The sequence below is a fragment of the Megascapheus bottae genome, chromosome 10, assembly GCF_031878675.1.
Source record: "Megascapheus bottae isolate mThoBot1 chromosome 10, mThoBot2.hap1, whole genome shotgun sequence".
NCBI lineage: Eukaryota > Metazoa > Chordata > Mammalia > Rodentia > Geomyidae > Megascapheus > Megascapheus bottae.
Genome location: NC_143518.1, coordinates 38,005,703 through 38,027,224, shown reverse-complemented (window position 1 = coordinate 38,027,224; position 21,522 = coordinate 38,005,703). Strand labels below are relative to the sequence as shown.

Below are 21,522 nucleotides of genomic sequence, written 5' to 3'. Positions count from 1 at the left end.
CCTCTGGAATTACAGAATTATACAATGCTTCACTATGCCCTGCGTTTTCTTTTTAAGAAATCTTGAAGCCCATTAGCAATAAGAAGACTTTGCCTCAGATCCTGGGCAGAGTAGACAAACCCCAGAAGACTTTTCAGGAGCTTTATCTCTAAATCCTGCCCTACACTCACCCCAGCTGGCTCTTTCTGACCGATACTTCCCTTAGCCCAGTGTCCTGAGAGCAGGGCTGTGTAGGGAGCTGCTAGCCCTTGGCTTCTTCGTGGAAAAAAGTTTCCCTGCCAGCTGGGTAGTCTCAGCTCCACCCAGGATGAGAAAGCTGCCCATCCTAGGCCCTGGGCTCTCAGGGAGGGGCAGAAGCTGCTTGTGGATACAAAGCTACTCCCAAAGCTTTACTGCAGCGGAGTCACTGGCATCAGCCCCCACCCCTTGCCCCCACAGCTTTTGTCTGGTGGCCCCAATCTTCACTGTAACACTAACAGAGCTGCTCAAAGAAAAGCAAGAAGTTAAGAGGGTTTTTGCTGCTCAAGGGATACTGGTTGAACTCCATCCTCACCACAGGTCCTGGGAGCCAAACATGGCACACTCAGGCCTCAGTGGGTGCTCTCCTAAAGTTCAGTCTCCCTAGTTTCCCCAGTGTTACCCCTTGGAACTGTCTCCCCTGCTTTCAGGAGCCTAGGCTCATAGCAGACACCCAACCTGTCTAACCTGTATGACGTCATCATCTCTCCACCCACCTGGGCCCCAGGTCCCTAGCTGCTTGCTCTTCCTGTTCTCCCTCGGCTTCCGTCCTCTCAGCTTCCATACAGCACCTCCACCTGCCAGAGCTGAGTCTCCCTAGGATCTCTTTGGCCTTGAATTGGCCTTCAATTCCTCTAGCTGCAGAAGTCTCCTGGCCCCCAATGTGAGAAAAGGTGGGTGCAGGTCTTTTAAGAGCTGAGGGTTAAGGGCATTGAACTAACACAGAGACTTGTGACCTCTGCCCCCCAAAGATACCTGCACCCTCCATGCGGAGCCAAGATGGGGAATGGAAAGGAGGAAGATTATAACTTTGTCTTCAAGGGTAAGTTGGGGAATCCCTGAAGAGAAGAAGCCTGAGGAGCCTGAAAGAGAAAAGGGCAAGAGAAGACCCAGTCCACCTCTTGCTTTTTATCTCTTATCAGGACCCCCTAGGACTGGCCATTCCCTCCCCTAAGAAAGGTAGCTGTAGGGAGGGAGGGAAGAGTGGAGAGAGAGCCAGTTACAGGGCAAAAGTCTCGGAGTTGCTCTACTGTTGTAAATAAAATGCTGACCATTTCTATTTGGTGTTAAACTCTTCTGCCTTGTTGCTAATGGAAGCCCAAATCCCTGGAAATAGTCACTGCAGAAGAAGAGATGGAAGTTAGACCTGAGAAAGGACTTCCATTCTTGACAGAGGGGAAAAAAACATTTAAGAGAGAGAGAAAAAATTATTTTTATAGATTGCAACTCCTTTGTATTACTTAAAAATAATTAAATCTTTCTGAGCAGGTGTACAGGAAAGGAGAGATCTATCCAGTACCAGACATAAGGAAGATATTAGGGATCAATATAATGAATCTGATTTAAAAAAAAAAAAAGAAAAAAACATCCACACAGGACTCTTGGAGCCTTGTCTACTTGTCCCTTGGGTCAGAGATTTCAGGCACTGGGTTCAACTTGATCCTTGAAAGTGGGCATGTGTCTTTCCTGCTTCTTTATCTCGGCTCTGTGTTTGATTCTTCCATGGGTCCCCAAGCCATGCTGTACACCTGCCTGAGGTCTGGCAGATTGGGAGCTCTCCTTCCCACCCCACCCTACTGCCTCTCCTAGCCACAGCCTCACCCTCAAGCTGGGCAACCTGTACTTCTGGCTTCTTCCCTAGATAGGGGAGACAGGGTAAAGGCTGGAAATAATCTGGGGGCAATGATACAAACTAGCTGCTGATGTTTATTTGAGCTATTAGTAGGTACCATTAACATAGAACCCTACAAAGATTTTTATTTATTTATTTTTTATTTTATTTTATTTTAGTGGTGTTTTTGTGCTGATCCTAGGGCTTGAACTCAACTCAGGCACTGTCCCTGGACTTTTTTTTTTCCCTCTCAAGCCTAACACTCTACCACTTGAGTCATAGTTCCACTTTCTGCTTTTTGATGATTAATTGACAATAAGAATCTCAGACTTTCTTGCCTGGGCTGCCTTTAAAGCCTGTATCTTTGGTCTCTGTCTCCTGAATAGCTAGGGAAAAAGTGTGAGCCACCAGTGCTGTAAATTTTTTTTATTTTTTTTTACCAGTCCTGGGCTTAAGCTCAGGGACAGATGTCTGTCCTTGGATTTTTCTCAAGGCTAGAACTCTACCACTTGAGCTTCAGCACCACTTCTGGCTTTTCCTAAGTATGTGGTACCAAGGAATTGAACCCGGGTCTTCATGTATGCTAGGCAAGCACTCTACCACTCGGCCAAATTCCCGGCCCTGTAAAATTTTTTTTTGCCAGATCTGGGGCTTGAACTCAAGGCCTGAGCATTGTCCTTGACTTTCTCTAGGCTAGAGCTCTACCACTTGAGCCACACACAGCACCACTTCCAGCTTTTTCTATGTATGTGGTACTGAGAAATCAAATCCAGGTCTTCATACATGCTAGGCAAGTACTCTACCACTAGACCACACTCCCAGCCCCTGGAAAAAATTTGTTTTTGTTTGTTTTTGAGATAGTTTAACCATGTAGTTCAGGTTGGCTTTGAACTTTCTATCTTCCTGCTTTAGCCTCTCACAGTGCTGGTATTACAGGTGTGAGCCACCACTTCCAGCCAACTGTCTTTCATTTCAAGAGGTAGAATAACCTTGTGACCAGGTACCAGTTCAGATCTTAGCTCTGCCACTTACATATTAATGGAGGTGGGCAGGGTCTCTGAGTTCAGTGTTGATTATGAAAAAGTAAGATGGAGAAAACAAGATTGGACTGAGGGAGAAGCTAACTGCAATGTAGGCTCCACAAAGCCTTGGCCAAAAGCTGGGTGCATGGGGAGGGAGGGCAGGGTTCTGCAATGGCCTCACTGTGCTCAGGTACTGCGTGGGACTGCCTAGGACAGGTGTGACTGAGTGATATTGGAGGCAAGTTGGGAGCTGTCCCTGCAGTGAGGCAGATGGAGCAAGTCCTTCCCTGAAGGAGGATCTGAACAGTTTACCATACTAGCTGTGTTGTCTTGAGTTAGTCACTTGACCTCCCTAGTGCCTTCCTTGTCTATAAAAATGATAATAGTGGCATTTACCTCCAGACATTGTTGGGAGGACTAAGTTAATTTGTGTGTTTTTAAGATGATACCTAACCCTTAGTAAGTGCTCAATAAATGTTAACCATTGGAATTTATCTCCATTTTACAGATGAGGAAATTAAAGTTTAGAAAGTAAGTAGTTTACAAAAAGCCACAAAGCCAGTAGTAGTTAAACCTGTCAGTCTGACTCGAAAAGCCCTTGCCCTGAGCAACTTGAGGACAGGTTTAGAAGCCCTTCCACTGAGAGGAATGAGGTGGGGAAGAGATGCCTAGTAGAGCAAGAGGCAGGAGACACACAGACACACACACAGACACACATTTTTTTTCTTCTTGTCTTTTTACAGAACTCAAAATTGCTTTAGGATTTGTTTTATGCTGGTACTGGGGTTATATGGATAGCATTTATGCCTTCTTTTTCCTTCCTTTCTCTTTTTTAATGTTAGAACTGGATCTTGAATTCAAGGCCTGGGCACTATCCCTCAACTTTTTTTTTTTTTGGTGCCAGTTTTGGGGTTTGAATTCGATTGGTTAGGCACTGTCCCTGAGCTTCTTTTGCTCAAGGCTAGCATTCTACCACTTGAGTCATATTCCCAGCCTCCTGAGCAGCTTTTACTCAAGGCTAGCACTCTACCCTTTGAGCCACACATCCACTTTCACTTTTTGGTGGCTAATTAGAGGTAACAGTCTTGGGGTTTTGTCTATCTGGGCTGGCTCTGAACCTTGATTCTCAGATCTTAGCCTTCTGAATAGCTGAGTTTATAGACAAAAACCATCAGTACCTGGTATGCTCTAGAGTTTTGTTTTATTGTTTTTTTGTTTTGTTTTGTTTTGTTTTTATTCAAGGCCTGGATGCTGTCTCTGAGCTCTTTTGCTCAAGAATCCCACTGTACCACCTTGAGCAACAACTTTAGTTCATTGAAGATAAGAGTCTCATAGACATTCCTGCCTGGGCTGGGTTTGAACCTCAATTCTTGGATATCAGTCTTCTGAGTAGCTAAGATTACAGGTGTGAACCATCAATGTCTGTCTGGCTTTAGTTATTTTTCAGATAGTTTCATGCCTTCTTTTTCTTTTTCTTTCTTTCTTTTTTTTTTTTCGGCTCACCATGGGACTTGAACTCTGGGCCTGGGCGCTGTCCCTGAGCTTTTCAGCTCAAGGCTACCACCCTACCCTTTGAGCAATAGCATCACTTCCAGTTTCTACTGGTTAATTGGAGATAAGAGTCTTGGATTTTAGTGCCCCGCTGGCGTTGAACCTCAATCCTCAGATCTCAGCCTCCTGAGTAGTTAGGATTTATAGGCATGAGCCACCACGCCCAGCTGGTTTCCTGCTTTTTTGCTGGACTAGTCTCTGCTTATGATCTTTCTACCTTCACCTCGCTAGTAGCTGATAATTACTGATGTCCCATATATACTATTACCCACAAATCTAGATGACTTTCAGTTCTTTCTTGCCCTACACAAATGCAAAATTTTAAAAGTTGGGAGAGGACATTCTAGACTATATAAACAAGGAAACTGAAAGGGTGTGCTACTTGTTTAAATTCCAACAGCTAGTTAGAAACAGGAACCAGAGGCCAAAACATCTGATCCCCAATTAAGTGCCAGTCTAACAATCCAGAATTTCGTGGGTGGCCTCCTCTAATTCTGGTTCTCAGATCAGTACAGTATAATGTGTAAGTGAGACAGCAGCCTCCTATGCTCACCCACAGGGGGGAATGGTTGAGCAGTAGGCCCACCAGCCTAAAAGGTCTCCATAATACCTCTGATAAACCCAGGAGGCACTGGTTGGCCACCAACAAGCAGACATATGCACTCCTCCATATTCTGGGACGTACCTCATTTACTTCTTACCCTAGCCCAGAAGGTAATACTACTGTCATTCCAGTTTTCCTATGATGAATACTGAAGGATACAGAGCTAGTTCAACACCTTACTGACAACTGGATCCTAACTTTTACACACACACACACACACACACACACACACACACACACACACACACACATCTTCCTCTCCTTGTTAGAAGATTCATCCAGGTATCTCACACCTGTAATCCTAGCTACTCAGAAGGCTCAGATCCAAGGATGAAGATTTGAAGCCAGCTCAGGCAGACAATCAGACTCTCCGACAAATCTCTAATAAACCATCAAAAAGCCAGAATTGCAGGTATGGCTCAAATGAGTACCAACCATGAGTAAAAAGCTAAGGGACAGCACCTAAGCCCTGAATCCAGATCTCTTCACATGTTCTCACTTCTTTTCGATTTGAATACACACATCAAACCCTTCTCCCAGCTGACTCCCTTTTTCTTTCTTTCTCTCACACAGAGATCTCACCTTCCCTCCTTCAGATCTCTTACCATCTCTGTCCATTTTCACACTCCTGTCACCTCTCCACATAACACCCATACATACACAGCTCACAGATTTCTCTGTCACCAGCAATTGAAGCTGGTTCTGTATCCCTGTTTCAACAGAGCAGGCCTGTAATCCTTACAGCCCCTTTGTTTGTTTTATACTCCTGGCTCTTTGTCCTCCAGGGCAGATGCATTATGTATCCAGAGTCTCTGCCAGGAGAGCTGGATCCCTCCTCGGTTTTCTGAGCTCAGTTCCCTTTTCCCTTGAAAAATCCTCTAAGCTCAGGTGGGCTCAGAGCCACTGTGCAAGGGTGCTCAGTCTTTATCTCTCCACTCCTGCAGTGGTGCTGATCGGTGAGTCAGGCGTGGGCAAGACCAATCTGTTGTCCCGATTCACACGCAATGAATTCAGCCACGACAGCCGTACTACCATCGGGGTTGAGTTCTCTACCCGCACAGTAATGCTGGGCACCGCGGCCGTCAAGGCGCAGATCTGGGACACAGCTGGCCTGGAGCGATATCGAGCCATCACCTCAGCGTGAGCCCGGGCCTAGGGGGGCTGGTGGGTTGTGGGAGCTCTGGGAAGTCAGGGGGAGGTGGACAAGGAGGGGGAAACCGGGTCTCAGCAGTCTGTTCCCTGGGGGAGATCACTGGAGCATAAGTGCTGTGAGCAGCAAACAGAGACAGGATATAACAAGTAAGACAACTAGTAGGAGTGAAATAAGAATCATTGCTACCCCTTACTGAGCCTTTGCCATGGGCCTGGAAGGATACAAATCACTTTCTGCTTGGCACATATAAGAAGTAAGGTGCTACAATAAATCCCTATTTAAACACAAGCAAGGTAAAAATCTAGGTGGAGCTGAGATGGGGCAGGCTGTGTGGATTAAGAGCGCCCCCTCAGTTTGCACAGTGCTCTGCACCTGGTAACACATCACATGCAGGAGCTGGACCCAGAGTGTGCATTTTATAGTCTCAGAGGGCACATTAGAAGTTTAGGCCCCTTGAAAACAAAACCAAAGTGTCTCCTATCAGTGTTAGGTTCACATGTGTGCAAGATGGTCTATGCATGCATGTATGATGGAGACAGACAGGACCCTCTGGGGGTAGGAAGCAGAGGCTACCGTTAACACTCACAGGGCCATATATACATATTACCCTGTCCTTTGACCTCTTATAAGCCTTAATTGCTTCAGCAATAAAGCTTGGAAATAATTCTACATCGCCATTCCAGTCACAATGGAAGGAGTCTGGCTGCCATCAGGGAAGCCATCGTGGTCAAGCCAGGTACTAGTCCTAGAAAGATGGCCACAGGAGAGAAGAGGGCACTGGTTTGAGAAACGATCTCAAAGGTAGAACATCTAGGAGGCACTTTTAGCCAGAGCATAGATGGACATCGGGGACCAATGGGAAAACAGGATAAAGAAAGCAAAAGAGCTCTGAAGATTTGCTTGTAAGAGGTTGGGGTGGGGCGGGGGCGGGAATCAAGACCAGTGTTCCTGGATTGCACAAGGAGCCTTGAGCTGCCCAACCAAATTGAGTGTCCCCAGTTTCTTTATTTGCTCATTATTGATATACTCTGACTCAGGCATTTTGGCTTGGTGACTTCGCTCTGAGGCTGATACCCCTACCTTTCTCTGCCTACCTACCCTATACCCATTCAGGTACTATCGTGGAGCAGTAGGGGCCCTTCTTGTGTTCGATCTAACCAAGCACCAGACATATGCCGTGGTGGAACGCTGGCTAAAGGAGCTCTATGACCATGCCGAGGCTACAATTGTTGTTATGTTGGTGGGGAACAAAAGTGACCTTTGTCAGGCCCGGGAGGTGCCAACGGAGGAGGCCCGAATGTTTGCAGGTGAGTGTCCAGCCACATCCAGTCTGACTCCTACAAACTTGCCCACATCCAATCAGCTCCAGCTCCCCAAGAGCCTGCTCGACACCCAGCTCCCCTGTGTAGACTTCCCTCCACTTTCCTGAGACTTGCCTTCATCAGCAGTCATAGTTGATTATAAGACAGCCCTGCTGAGCACCAGTGACTTATGCCTGCCATTCTAGCTATTCTAGAGGCTGAGATCTGAGGATCTCATTTGGAGGCCCGAGATTCTTATCTTCGATAAACCACACACACACACATACAGAGGCAGAAAGTGGAGCTGTGGCTTAAGTGGTAGAGCACTATCCTTGAACACAAAAACTCAGGGATAGCACCCAAGCCCCAAGATGAGAAAAAAAAAAAAAAGAGATAATGCCACCCTAGAATGCTCCAAGATCCTGGTGGGTTCTAAGAACGTGGCTAGCTCCTGCTACATTTGCTCCAGGAGTTCTCTGGGTTTGGCAGTAGTATAATATGGTGATTTTGAGGTAAACTCCAGAGCCCAGCCTCCCACTGCCCCTGTTGAGTTCCTAGATTGGACTATGGAGCAGATTTCTTCTTCATTCTCTCTGCTTCTGAGTTTCAGTTTCCTAACAGAACCTACTCATACATAGCTTTAAGTTGTGAGTTACTACAAATGTTTAACACTTAGTAATGTATATGGTTAACATTAAGTGAATGTTATTATTATTACCATTATTAATTACCTTTGACCCCCTCAATTAATGGTGTTTCCCTTCTTGGCAGAAAACAATGGGCTGCTATTCCTGGAGACCTCAGCCCTGGACTCCACCAATGTTGAGCTGGCCTTTGAGACTGTCCTCAAAGGTTAGAGCCCGCCTCCATTTGGCAGCCCCTTCCATTCCCCGGGTCAGAAGCATATTTGACACCCAACTCTTATTCCAGCTGACAGTTCACTACACTGTTCCTTATGGGCCCCCAGCCTCTTTTCTGGGCCACCACTGTCTAGCCGACTTCAGCCCAGTGCTCTCTATGCTTGGTAACATTCATCTAACTACAAATGCCAGGGGACAGACCCCAAGTATGCATTTTGTAAAGTCTCAGGGAGCCTTTATAAACTCCTAAGTGTGTGTGTGAGTGTGTGTGTGTGTGTGTGTGTGTGTGTGTGTGTGTGTGTGTGGTGAACAACTGAAGACTATACTTCCCAAAGGTCTGAGTCTTGGTTCCTTGTCCTCCCAGGTAAGTAGAAAGGACCCAGGTGCTGAAATTCCACTTCTTTCCAGTAGAAACTCCTGCCACTAGGACCACTTTTAGTGCTTGGAAATGACATGAAGCATACATATAGAGGTGGGACATGGGTGCTAAACCTTCTGACCTGATCACTGCCTTCTACCCTCTCAGAGATCTTTGCGAAGGTGTCCAAGCAAAGGCAAAACAGCACCCGGACCAATGCTGTCACCCTGGGTAGTGCCCAACCTGGGCAGGAGCCTGCCTCTGGGGAGAAAAGGGCCTGTTGCATCAACCTCTGATTTTGGCCATGGTCAACCCTGCACCTCCAACTTCTGGTACCTGAACCCACTGTCCATAGGACATTTTCCTGATCTTTAGTTCCCTGATCATAGACACTCAGAGCCCTAGGGTCTTCATATCCTACCACATACATCTCTCATCTGTCCACACCTTCAAATAAAGCTGTGTTTTGTACCCATGCCTGGCCATCCTGCTGCCTCCCGTCTGTTCCTCCTCTTCTGTCTCTGCCACCCCTCATCCATCCCTCCAACATTGGTCCCTCCTCCTCTGAATCCCTGATCCCCTCCTCCCCCCCCACCATATCCACTGCCCCCTCCCCCCCAGGGCCACCTGCCTCTGGGGTTCTGTGGTCTGGGGACTGTGCCAAGGGGGTGGAGGTGCCCATCTTTCCCTCTGCCAACCTCCAGGGCAGGTGGGGGAGGGAGGACTGTATGGAGAGAGGGGAAGGGTATCGGGAAGGCAAGACAAAGGAAACCATCAGCAAGCAAGCACCATCTGGTGCCCAAGGCCCTGGTGCCAAGAACTGAGGTCACTCCAATGCTGGGGCAAGAGGAGGAAGCTGGGGAACAAGCAAAGGAGAAGAGTTGCGGCCAGCTTTGTAGTATGCTGGGGTCCTCCAGCTAGTCCACCTCCTCTTGCTTTTTAGAGGGAAGTGTTGGTTTTGAACTCAAGGATCTAACTTGCTAAGTGGACAGATGCTCTACCACTTATGCTATACTCTAGTCCTTGCCATGTCCTCAACAGGGAGAGTTTGATCCTGTTGTTTCTCCTGTGCTTCAGAGAGGGTGGAAAGTATCAATGCATTTCCAAGGAAAAGAAGGAAATATATAGGGAAGAAAAATAGGCTCATGCCTGTAATCCTAGCTATTCAGGAGACTGAGACCTGAGGATTGCATTTCACAACCAGCCTGGGGCAAAAGTCTGTGAGACTCTTATCTCCAATTAACCACCTGAAGAAGCAGGAAGTGGCACTGTGGCTCAAGTGGTAAGGTGCTAACCTTGAGCAAAAACTAGCCCAAGCCCAGAGTTCAAGCCCCAGGATGGGAAAAACAAAATCGAAAAAAAGAAAAATAGGATCAGGGCCGGGAGCTCACGTAGCATGCACCAATCCCTGGGTTTGATTCCCTGGAACCACATACACAGATGAAGCCGGAAGTGGCACTGTGGCTCAAGTGGCAGAGTGCTAGCCTTGAGCAAAACAGTGCCCACCAGGTCCTGAGTTCAAGCCACAGGACTGGCAAAAAAAAAAAAAAAAAAAAAAGGAAAGAAAGAAATGCCAGCAGGAGAGAGGAGAGATTGTTTTAGAGCAAGTTCTGTCACTCCGTCAGACAATCTCTGTATTATTTAAGCTGTCACATGGCAAAGAAAATAAAAATGTTAGAAACAAAAGAAAAATAGGATCGAGTACTTGAAGATTCATGTAGGAAACTGGGTAGCACATGGGTGGCAAGGAACTCTGGAAATTCCCACTTCCCACAAAGTGTGTACGACACTCAGTTAAACCAGAGAGAACCCCAGACCACAATTGCTTCTACTGGCCCCAAACGGTATGAACTGACACACACAGACTGAGCCTTAAGTAATAATACTTTTAATAAAATTAAGTTCTTAATAGCACATTTAATACATTAACCCTCCCCCTTCTTGGTTTCTCTGCATTTTGTGCAACATCATTTTGACTTGATTATTCATGGGTCAATTTCATTTCCCGTCTTTATTTTGCTTCTGAAATCTTTCCTTGCTGGATTTGTGTCTTCACTAGATGCCTCAAATTAAGTCTGACCACGATCCTATTCTACTTTCTACAGTGGAGACCATCCCCCCTGCCCCAGGGCTGTCTCCACCCACCTCCCCTACCCAACCTGCACCCTCCAATGGGTAAGGCCCATCCCAGACACTATCATCCCAAACTATTGAGGGTTCTAGGACAAAAAGAGCAGGGGGGTGGGAGTGTTTATCTGTCCCTAGATAGGGCAAGAAGAGTAAATTGGGAAGAGGGAGATGTGTTTGGGGTCTAGGGTCTGGGAGGGATGAGGCAGAGTCATTGATACAATGTAGCAGGCAAGGCTTGCTGAAAAGAGAGCCAAGGGGTCTCTCCACCCCCAGCACCATAGAAGGGTTTGATCGGTTTGCCAGCTGGGGCTAGAAGTGCTTTCAAAAAATGTGCATTCCTCACATGCAAAAATACAGGCTCCCAATTTTCTGTGAGGAAGGTGAAGTGACCCTATTAGAACACCTACAGCTGAAGCTGAGATGGAATAGAAGGTATCTAACAGAAGGGCTACCCAAGGCCTTCTGTCCTTCCTCTGTACTCTTGGGGATCTGTTCCCCATAGACTTCAAGGGCAGTCTTAACCCTACCTCCCTGTGTAGGAAGTCCTTCTTGGAATCTAACTTCTAGGAGATAATATCTTGCAAACCTGTGAAGTATCATACAGATTTAAGAACAGCTTCCAAGATCGCTACTCCCAACTGCCTCCATGGAGGACAAAATTGAGTGCCAGGTGGGAGCAGGGATGAGGGGTCAATCCCCTCCATGCTCATGAAAGTCTGAGAAGATGGGAAGCATGTGTATTTCTTTGTATAATGGCTAAGATCTTGAACCAATCTGTAATGAAGTGAATTGAGGTTACATTTTTCAAGGACTTAGGCCAGGGAGGAATTGGCTTAAAAAGGTTGGAGCTAAGCAGTCTCCCTCCTCCCTGACAGCCCCAGGAGAGGCTGGATCACATTAGAATGGGGACTAGCCAACAGACACAGTGGTAGACAGCCCCCTCCAGCCCAGCTCCCACCCCTGGTTGAGATGATCAGTATGCATCCTTTCAAAGACCTTGGAGACCAAGTTTCTCATTTACTTGTCCCACAGTGAAAAAACTCAAGAATTCTCAGAATCAACCCCAGCAGACTGGAAGCTCCCAATCTTAACCTTGGTATCCTGCTCCAACCATGACCCTGAAGATGGAGTGGCTCAGGGTGGACCCAGCCACTCCCTCCTCTATTCTTTTCCATACTTTTATACATTCTACTGGACCCAGGGGCCCTCAATGCTACTAAACTTTAAGCTATCTGAATATCATCTACTAAGTAACTAGTAATTCTTTTTCTTTCTCTAGGATTATATGAAATAAATTTGAATTATTATTATTTTGTAGTATTCTCTTCTTTTAAACCCCTCGGTTTCTTTCTTTTTCTTTCTCACTCTCTCTCTCGTTTTTTTTTTTTTTGTTTTTTGTTTTTGTTTTTTTTTTTGGTTAAAAAAATCTATTTCTCTTAAAATCTCACCTCTCTGAGGGTTCCCATAGGCCTGTTAGGCCTCTGTTCTGGATTCTCCCTCCTCACTTACCCCTGGGGACAGGGCAGAGGAAGGAGCAGAGCACACCTCAGGATCCGCAGTCCTCAGTCCCACAGCTTCTTTCTTTCTGGTTAATCCCTTTCTTTGTTTGGCTCTGCCGGCTCCCCTGAGGGGGAGGGGGAGAAGGGAGGAGGAGCCCACTGAGTGAAATCCAATCTACTAGTGGGGGCCCCATAAGGGACCAGGTTCCCCTAGCCCCTCTCTCCACCATCCATCTCAGGATGCTCCCCGAAGAAAAGCAAATGACATTCCTCCCCAAAAAAAAGTGGGGGAAAAAAGGAACGTAAACCCGAACATATATTAAAAACACTTTTTTTTTTTTAAGATTTAACTCTGAATACAAATGTATTTTTTCTTCTTCTCTCCCTACATATATTCTAAACCTTCTAAAGTTTTTTTATTTTTTTAAGGATCACTTTATCATAAAATAAAATATCCTTTTCATATAATAAATTACCTAATAAAAAGTCTTTTTTTCATATTAGCCCAGGTTCTTTGCTACATTTATATGGTAATAAACGCCTTTATTAAAATAGAATATTAAATTATAAAGAACTGTTTTTTTTCTTTTTTCTTTTTTTTTCTATTTTTATTTCCTCTCCTCTGTGTTGGTTGCCAATCTTGCTCCTTCTGTTGCTCTCTGCTTTCTCTCCCGTTTTGTCACTCATTGTTTTGCAATTATTTCTAGGTCTGGGCTCACTCAGTAAGGATGGGAGTAAAATTACTGAGCCCCCTAGTGTAACAGTCTTTTGCCTTTATGTGTAAGGACTGGAGAGGGGGAGGGAGATCGACAAACAGACATCCCTTCTTCCCACCCCCCCCCCACTGGGCCTCAGGTAACTAAGGGTGCCCATTTGGTTTGGTTTCTATTGTACAGACATTTCAGGATGGATTACATTGGCAAGAAGGAGGGAAGCTGCCACAGGCCAGTTTTCTGGACTGTGATCTCCTTCCTCTCCCCTTCCAGGATGGTGGTCTGGAAGGGAAGGTTGAGGACAGGGGAGTTAATTCACAACTGGTGGAGGAAGGAGAGTGGGGAATCCCCTATGCACCTCCATCCCTGCACCCCAGCTCCATCCAGGAAGAATGGGACTCCTGAGCTATAAGTGCTCAGAGACAGTGAGAACAGTTCCACCCATTATATACAAGCATCTCCAGGGCCCCCTGAGCCTCCCATCCCCCATCCTTTCCTAGCCCGGCCAGCGGAACCAGGAGTATGAGAGGCTGGTGGCAGCCCCAAGTGAGCTGTAGGGAGTCAGCCAGGCCTGTCACAATACAAGATCGGTGGAACAGACCCTGCTGTACCCCAGTCCTGCTTTGCCTGGCCTGACCCCTCTCTGAAGTCCTGGCCTCTCTGTTCAGCCACAGTGGGTGGAACAGAGACTTCATGATTTGCACACTAATAAGGATTCAGTAACGGTTCAGTTAGGTCAAGAGGGGGGTCAGGGAGTGGGAGGGGAGTGCTTCTAGCCATCCCTCTCTCCTGCCCAGGCTTTCCTGTTTCTGGATCCCCACCTCCCAGAGCCAGAAAACCAGGTCAAGAACTGCTCCCTAAATATAATGCCCATAGATGATGAAGGTAGGGGATTTGACCCTTTATATGCCCAGTTTTAGTTCTTTCTCAAATTGTCACTGAAAATGGGGATACATTCTATCAGGAATTGGAGTTGCTTCTTTGGAAAAGTGGGGAAAGGGCTTGCTGTCCAATACCTGAAGAGAAACTGGGAAGGAGGGCATCAACATATTCTTCCCTCAGCTTCTCCTCAGGGGGCTGTGATCCCAAAGCTGGGCTGGAAGGGGCAGGAGGGAGGGCAGAGAGAAGGAAGAAAGGCAAAGAGAACAAAATAGGCTGGAGATAACAAACCACCCTGGGAAGGAAAGAAAGCAAGCAGGAGGAAACAGAAAAGGCAAAGAAAGGAGAACCCAGAGGAAGGAGTCATGGAAAGGAGAGTGAAGGGGAAAGTCTCAGGGGACATGGAGGAGCCCCCCTCTTCCCCATTCCTCTAGCCCAGCTTTGTGGGGACTAGGAGTTTGAGCCCTTTATTGATTCACATGTTTTTCCCACACTGCCTTCCTTAGTGGATCTATGCAAACTTCTGATAGGGCCTCAACTCCCTTATACTATTGGAACTCTAAGTTTCCCAAACAGAATAAGGGGGCAGGGGGACACTAAAGGGTCATGTTAGGGGGTCAGAGGTCAGGATCAGAGGGCTGGGAATCCCATAGAGCACCTCTAGATTCAAATGGCAATTCTCCCTCTCCCTTCCCCCTACCCCCTCCACAAGGAAGGGATCAAGCAACACACAGTTGGGGAGGAGGGCAAAGGGGGTCAAGATGCTTTAGCGGCCACTTCTGGCATAACAAAAGTTTTTCTTAGCTGCTTCCAGATTTAAGGGTGTGTTGAGGTATCAGAGTTGTAACTCTAGTAAAATTTTCGGTCTGGCCCCCTTCCCAATCTTTCCAGGGCAGGGTAACCAGGGTAACCAGAGGCTCTGAAAGTGGCCCACCCTCCAGCCACCACGGCCTCTCTGTCCCCCCCTTCCTCAGCGAGCGAATTATCTCCAAGCACACTGCCCCACACAAATCACTGATTTCCAAAAGGCCCTAGTGGGGAAAAAAAAAAAAAAGTCCTTCGGGGAGGGGGCCCCAGGAAACATGAGGCAGGAGGCTTAGGAGAATATTCGGATGGCTTGCGTGGCTGTGATGTGGCAGACGGGACACTCCGGGTCCGTTCTCTCGCAGATGCGTACTGCACACTCCATGCAGAAAAGGTTGTGTCCACAGGGCACAAGGGCGGCGGTCACTTCACTCTCAAAGCACACCATGCAATCCCGCCCACCACCAGGGCTCCGCAAGCCGCCTCCACCGAGTTTGGAGAAGCCCTGGAGCGGCTCTCCCGGCGGGCGCCTCGGGAGTCCGGCCAGCTCCGGCCCCGCAGAGGTGGCAGGGGAGCGATGAGAGCCGGGAGGCCCAGCTCGGGCCTTGGAAGAAGAGGAGGAGGAGGAGGCCGAGGAGAAGAGCACTGAGGTGGGCGTGGCGTTCTCCTGGCCCGCCCACAGTGGGGGGCTAGTCTCGGCCACGCCATAGTACACGTCCTGCTTGCCCACGCCATAACCCGGAAACAGGTATCCGCTGTAGCCGAAGTCTCCGCCCTGCTCGCCCAGGCGCGGGGCCTCGAAGCCCGAGTCCACTCCGCACTCCCCGATGCAGCCCAGGCTGTTCTGCCGGAAGGTAGACAGGGGCTTGCAGCCGGGCGGGTGCACCCGCCAGGCATCCGAGTAGCGGCTATCCAGCCCAGCTTCGGGGCTCCCCGCCAGGAAGTCGTTTTCATTGTTGTATTCAAGGATCTTGCCAGTGCGCACGGCGATGTGCGTCTCGATCTCCTCTCGCGCCCTCTCCACGTTGCCTGGAGCACCCGTGATCTCGAACACCGGATCCCGGTCACGACTTGGCGTGATAATGTATGTGTTGGTCTGCTGCTGGATGCGCTTGATGGTGGCCCCCTTAGGGCCCACCACCAATCCCACCACGCGGTAGGGCACTCGCACACGGATGGTCACCTGGCCGGGCAGAGCAGGGGCCACACCAAAAGCAGCGCCTGACTTATTGCGGGAGGCACGGATCATGGAGAAATGCTCAGCTGCGGAGATGATTTCCCGTCGGGCGGTGGCCACATCCTCCCGCCGCCCTGTCACCATGAATACTGGCTCCTCACCCCGCACTGGAGTCTTGATGTAGGTGTTCGTCTTGGCCCTCAGAGCCTTAATCTTGCAGCCTGGCATAGGGTGGGAAAAGGAAGAGAAAGAAATTCATAGGACAAGGAGGTTTGTGCTAGAACCAGTAAGTGCTTGAGCCTTACCCAGATACTTAGCTTCCCAGGAACAACCCGTCAGTGAAACCCTCGGCCCACCTTAGTCGGAGAATCTACTCTTCTGCCCAGTGCTGCTATCAGCCACAGATTTCAAAATGCAGCAACTTTCCTACTGTATATTCAGAACCTTCCAAATCCATTCATTCCTCCAAACCCCGAATAATTAGACCCTCCCAAAGACGCTGCTAAGTTCAAAACAGTTTCCCAAAGATTTGTTTTTGCCCCAATTTCTGACTACTCAAAAATTTCCAAATCAGTTGTCACCCCCACATCTACCAGTGGACCTGCACAGAACTCCAGTATACTCAGAAACCCTACAATCTACTCATCAAGTGTCTTCTAGCTGACTTAGGGGCACTGACCTTCCACTGTGTGTGACCCACAGTGTCAGTGGGTCCCCAGATCAGGAACCAGTGCAATGCAATAGTGAGGAGACTCTGAGAATTACAATTTCAAGGGAGGAAGGAAGAGTAGGGGAAAAAAATTACATGTAGAAAAGCATTACCCCACCCATGACATTCTTGTCCCCTTCAGTCTCTGGGGGGCAAAAGAGGTGAGATGGTCTAAGGGCTGAGCAGGAAGAGGGAGAGGGTATTCTAGACCCATACTCCTGCTTTGAAGGAGGAGCTAGTTAAAAGTCAGGTTGGGGAGAGAGGCAAGGGAAAAAAAAATGAGACAAAGAGACAAAGAGAAAGAGAAGGGGAGAGAGAAAAGTGTGGAAGGCTAGAATGTCACATATTTTGTGTAGTCAGAAAAGGCCACAGACTTCGATGATTTCCTGGGCAATCTTTCTTCCCTCTAGTTCCCTTCCTTGCCCCTAGTTTCACACAGAGCCTGACACTCACACACCCTTCCTCTGTGTGAGTTTGCACATAGACACCTAAGAGCCACTGCCATGTTCTGTGCCTTTATCTAAACAGTTGCTGTGGGATAAGCATATACTACTTTCATCTTTCATGTGTGCATGTGTTTCAGTCTTGCTTTCCCATCCTGTCCAGCACACAAACCACACATACCTATACACACCTACAACTTTTTTTTTTTTTTGAGACAGAATCTTTGTAGCACAGTCTACCTTAGAACTCACTCACATCCATCTCCAGGCACATCTGACCAACTCCATCACCTTCTTCACCTTCCACTATATTACCTATTCACAACTACAGTGTCCATTTTTCTGACTCAGCTCCATTCTTCCAACAACAGGTCTGAGTTACTCCACTTCTCCCTTCTCTTCCCCAACACTAGCAGTTTGGAGCTGAGGAGATCAAGTAGGCTGGATACCAGGAAGGAAATTTTGCCCTGCTCCTTTTTGTCTTTGGACCTCTTGGCAGTTAAGAAGTACTACCTGTTGTCTACATCCTGGGTGCTCTAATGTCAGTAAACAATTGTTTTATTTGTGCCGCTTATGTCAAGTAAAATGTCCTTTCCTTCCACCTCTATACACAAGTTCTCTGACGGGGACCTGGGTTCTGGCTCTAAGTTTTGGGTCCATAAACTTAAGTGGAAACTAGACAATGTTGAGGGCCAAGATGAGAAGGACAGACCAGAGTATAAGATTGAGGAGAAAAGCTGAAGCCTGTGGGTGAACCTTATCTGGGGTTCTGCAGCCCTGAAACGTATCTTGAAGGGAAGATCCATTGATCCTCACCTTCCTAGAGGTCAAACAGAGAAGCACTAACACTGCAGTAGAAGTAGGGAAGTCAGATGAGGAGGACTTCCATATACTTAAGGAATGAGGGGAAGGCACATTTCTAAAGAGGAAAAAAATCCCCCTACTTTATGAGGGACAGGACCATCTGATGCGGAGGCAGAAGAGTAAAGAATGACTCCATTAAATTCCGGGGCCTCCCAAGTCCACCCCCACGTCCAAGTAATGATATTAGTGCCCCCACCCAATTCCAGGCTTGGGATGCTCAGTGTCTGGCAACCAGAGGAAATCCAACTTTCTAAATCAGAAATCTCCAGAGAGCCAGCGCCTTGGGATGGAGGGCCGCTCAGGGGAGTGGCATCCTCCTTTCCTCCATTCTGCTTCCCTTCAAAATCCCCCAGCACCTAGACTCCTGTTGGATGAGGTGGGATGCAGAGCACACCCCCCCCCCCCAGTCTGCCTCCCCTCCTTCTTGGCCAGGAGCCGGTCCTCCTCCGGACTCCAGGCCGGAATGCAGCTCCTCTATTGTTCCCCACTGTGGGACAGCTCCTCCTCCACACCTCCCCCACCCTACCCCTCCCCAGCCCAGTCCCTTGCAATTTCTAAATCCATCCCCTCACCCCTTGGGAAACCAGGAGAGGGAAGGGTCGCTGAGATGCTGTCTGCTCAATGTGGACCTTTACCCGCACACCCACCCACCCAGGGATGCTGGGTTGAGGGTGTGGTATCAGACATACTACACTGAATTAATTTAACACCCCCTCCCTACACACTCAGATGCACACCCTCCACCAAATTTCCTAGGGAAGGTTTCTCATCCTCCAGCTTTATCGCCTTCCTGACCGGTCCCACTCACTCTCTCACTCACTCAAGAGACCACTCTTCAGGCGCCTGGCCCCAGGCCGTGGCAAGCCCAGAACAAAAGCCAGAGAGGGAGGAGGAGAGGTCCACGCCACGACTACTACTTCCTTGGAGACAGTCCTTCCAAAACCCCACGGACCCTCCAAGTTTGGTGTGTTGGTGACCACAGAACCCCCTCCTTCCAGCTGCTCCCCCTTCCTACCTCTCCCCCAGGGCTGGGACCCTCCCCTGAGCCACACCCCCTTCCATTCCTACACTCAGCCCAACAAAGAGACAAATACTCAGTCTGGCTTCACGGACCGGGTCTTCCCCAAAGTCTGTAACTGTAGGCGACTGGGGGGGGGGGGTCCCCTTGGTGTCCCCACCCCAACCCTCAAGCAGATACTGGATTAGGGGCTTCTGAGTAACTCTGTACATTCCATCAGTTTTCCTAGCAAGGAGCGGACACCCCCTCCGGACAGCATCCCGGGATGTGAGACCGCTCCCCCTCCCCTTCCCCACTCTCAGTTCGAGGATATTTCTTTGTTTAACCGCAGAGTCCCGGGTGGGGGGAGGAAGGGTCTGGAGAAGCGTCCCGACTAGGGGTAGCAGGGAACTTTGTGGCACTTGGAAATCAGAGTGGGGGGCGGACCCTTTGTGGGGAAGGGACCGAGCCAGAGGCGGGCGAGGAGGGAAGAAATGAACTTTCCGCGCCGGGGACGGGGTGCCCCCCACCCCCACCCCAGCCCGCTCCGGGGTCCCGGCGCCCGCTTACCTTGCCTGCCCACGATCTCCGCCACGTGCTCAGAGGTGGGCACGGGTACACACTCCGTGGTGTTGCTGCTGCCCTTCAGGCGTAGCTCGGCCTCTTTGTAGAGAGCGCAGAGCTTGGCGTCGCTCGCCCCTTTGGGGGCGGTGGGGGGCTGGGGCGTCTGCGCCGCGGGGGCCGCTGTCGGGGCGGCCGGGGGCGCCGCGGGCGGCGGCGGCGGGGCCGGCTGCGGGGGGGCGGCCGGCTGCGCAGGGGCGCCGCCCCCCCCACCTCCCCCGTCCTCGCCCGCCGTGGGGGCGGGGGGCTCCCCCAAACCCAGGAGGCAGAGTTGATCGAGAGCCAGCTGAAGGGCGCGCTCGTCTTCCAGCAGTCCACGGTCCTTAGCGCTTCCCCCGAAACATCCTAGTTCTCCAAAGCCCCCATTTCTTTCCATTATTCCAGATACCACTAGACTAGGCATGGCGAAACAAAAGCTGGGGGAGAGAGAGAGAGAGGGAGAGAGAGAGGTGGTGGAAGGGAAAAGAGGAGAGAGGAGGGGAGGGGAGAGGAGAGGAGGGGGTGTGTGGGGAGGGGGAACAAAGAACTGGGGAGGGGGGAAGAAAGCGAGATAGAAAGATAGACCCTCCCCCTAAGCCCCCCTCCCCAAGCACCCTGTAACCCGACTCCCCTCGCCCCAGCCCCCGGGGTGGGGGTGGGGGGAAAAAAGAGAAGCAAAACCCAGAAAGCAGATCTCCTCTCCTCTCCGGGGGTGACGGGGGGCGGGGGGCTGCAGTATCTCTGCCCCCACCCCTCCCGCCGCGGACCGGGAGTCTCTAGCTTCCGCCGTCCAGACGCCCCCTTTAGGCTCCCGCACCGAGCCCCGGTCCTGGAGCGGCGCTCGGTGGCCCCCAATAGAGCCCAGCCCCTTCCAGCGCTCAAACTCTTTTGTTTTAAATGAACTGGATGGAGCAGCATGGAACTGACGGGAGGGGGGCGCGCCGGGGGCGCCCGGGGCATGCCGGGAGTTGTAGTCTCCCGCCCTCGGGCGCGGGGACGAATGCCTCGACCCGAGGAGGGGTAGGAGGCGCCCTTCCGAACCTACCCACCGCTCTCGGGCCACGCTGAGGGTTGGAGGGGAGTCCAGGTCCCTGGTTTTCTTTCTTTGGAGCATCCGCGGAGCCGGCTCCCCCCTCCCCGGCCCGGCGGGTCCCGGGGCCTCTTTCTTATGGTAATGAGGGGGCTGTGGCGGGAGCGGCCGGGCTCGGCCCCTCGCGGCTCCCCGCGGCGGCGCTCCGCTCGCTCCCCCTCCCGCCCTGCCCGGAGTCGGCCGGGCTCGCGGCGGCGGGGCGGGGGTGGGGGGGTGGGTAGGTTTCCCCGGGCCGAGCAGACAAAGCCTGCCGCCGCGATGGGGGAGGAGGAGGAAAGTCCTTCGCGCTACGCCGGGGCCGGCGAGGGGGTCGGGCTAGGGGTGGGACCCCCCCTTGGCAAAAGATGGGGTCCCCCTTCGCCCTAAGCAGCACACCATCTCCCCACTCCACCCCCACCCCCCCCAGCTCCTCAGTCTCGGACGTCTCAGACGCACTGACTGGGAGGTGAGTTTAGTTCGCGCACTGGCGATCCGCGGAGGGGACGGGGAGGGGGGAGGGGGAGGCGAGACTGGGGGGAGGGGGAGGGGCGGGGGGGGCGGCCGGGGAAGTCTTAGGGGAGTCGTGTGACTTGACGGGTCGGGGGAAAGAACTTGAAGTTTGGGTGCCACCCGAGGGAGGAGAGAGGAGCCGGAGACGCCGGGCTTCCTTCGGGCCTGCGCCGCGACGTGTTTCCAGGAGCCTTCATCCCTCCTCTCCTCCGGTTGGACACCCCGGTAACTCATTGCGTGTGGGGAGGTTTGTCGAGTGTGACAGTAAGCTTGTGAAGCTCGAGTTGGACACTTGGACATTCTTGAGTAAGTGGGGGTGGAGTGCATTCATTTATTTCCCACTTCCCCCCTATCTTAACGTTTACTCTTTTTACCCTTTTGATGCCTGGGTTTGTTGTGTTTGTTTGTTTGTTTTCACCAAGAGAAGGCA

General features: G+C 50.3%; 2 protein-coding genes across 3 annotated transcripts; one reads left to right on the top strand and one right to left on the bottom strand.

Moving 5' to 3' along the window:
• Positions 1-790: 790 nt before the first annotated feature.
• Positions 791-9,166, top strand: Rab25 (RAB25, member RAS oncogene family). Of its 2 annotated transcripts, XM_090339852.1 has the most exons (5): positions 791-1,060; positions 5,971-6,166; positions 7,293-7,486; positions 8,252-8,332; positions 8,867-9,166. In XM_090339852.1, the coding sequence occupies exons 1-5, from the start codon at positions 1,018-1,020 to the stop codon at positions 8,992-8,994; spliced, it is 642 nt and encodes a 213-aa protein (XP_090195978.1). In that variant the 5' UTR covers positions 791-1,017; the 3' UTR covers positions 8,995-9,166. The 2 variants fall into 2 exon arrangements, with proteins under 2 accessions (XP_090195978.1, XP_090195979.1); XM_090339853.1 differs by lacking the exon at positions 8,252-8,332.
• A 5,475-nt stretch (positions 9,167-14,641) lies between these two features.
• Mex3a (mex-3 RNA binding family member A) lies at positions 14,642-19,937 on the bottom strand. Its single transcript, XM_090340768.1, has 2 exons — positions 19,484-19,937; positions 14,642-16,121 (listed from the first exon to the last, which is right to left on the bottom strand). Exons 1-2 carry the CDS (start codon positions 19,935-19,937, stop codon positions 15,016-15,018), a joined length of 1,560 nt encoding a protein of 519 aa, XP_090196894.1. The 3' UTR covers positions 14,642-15,015.
• Between the last annotated feature and the right edge of the window lie 1,585 nt (positions 19,938-21,522).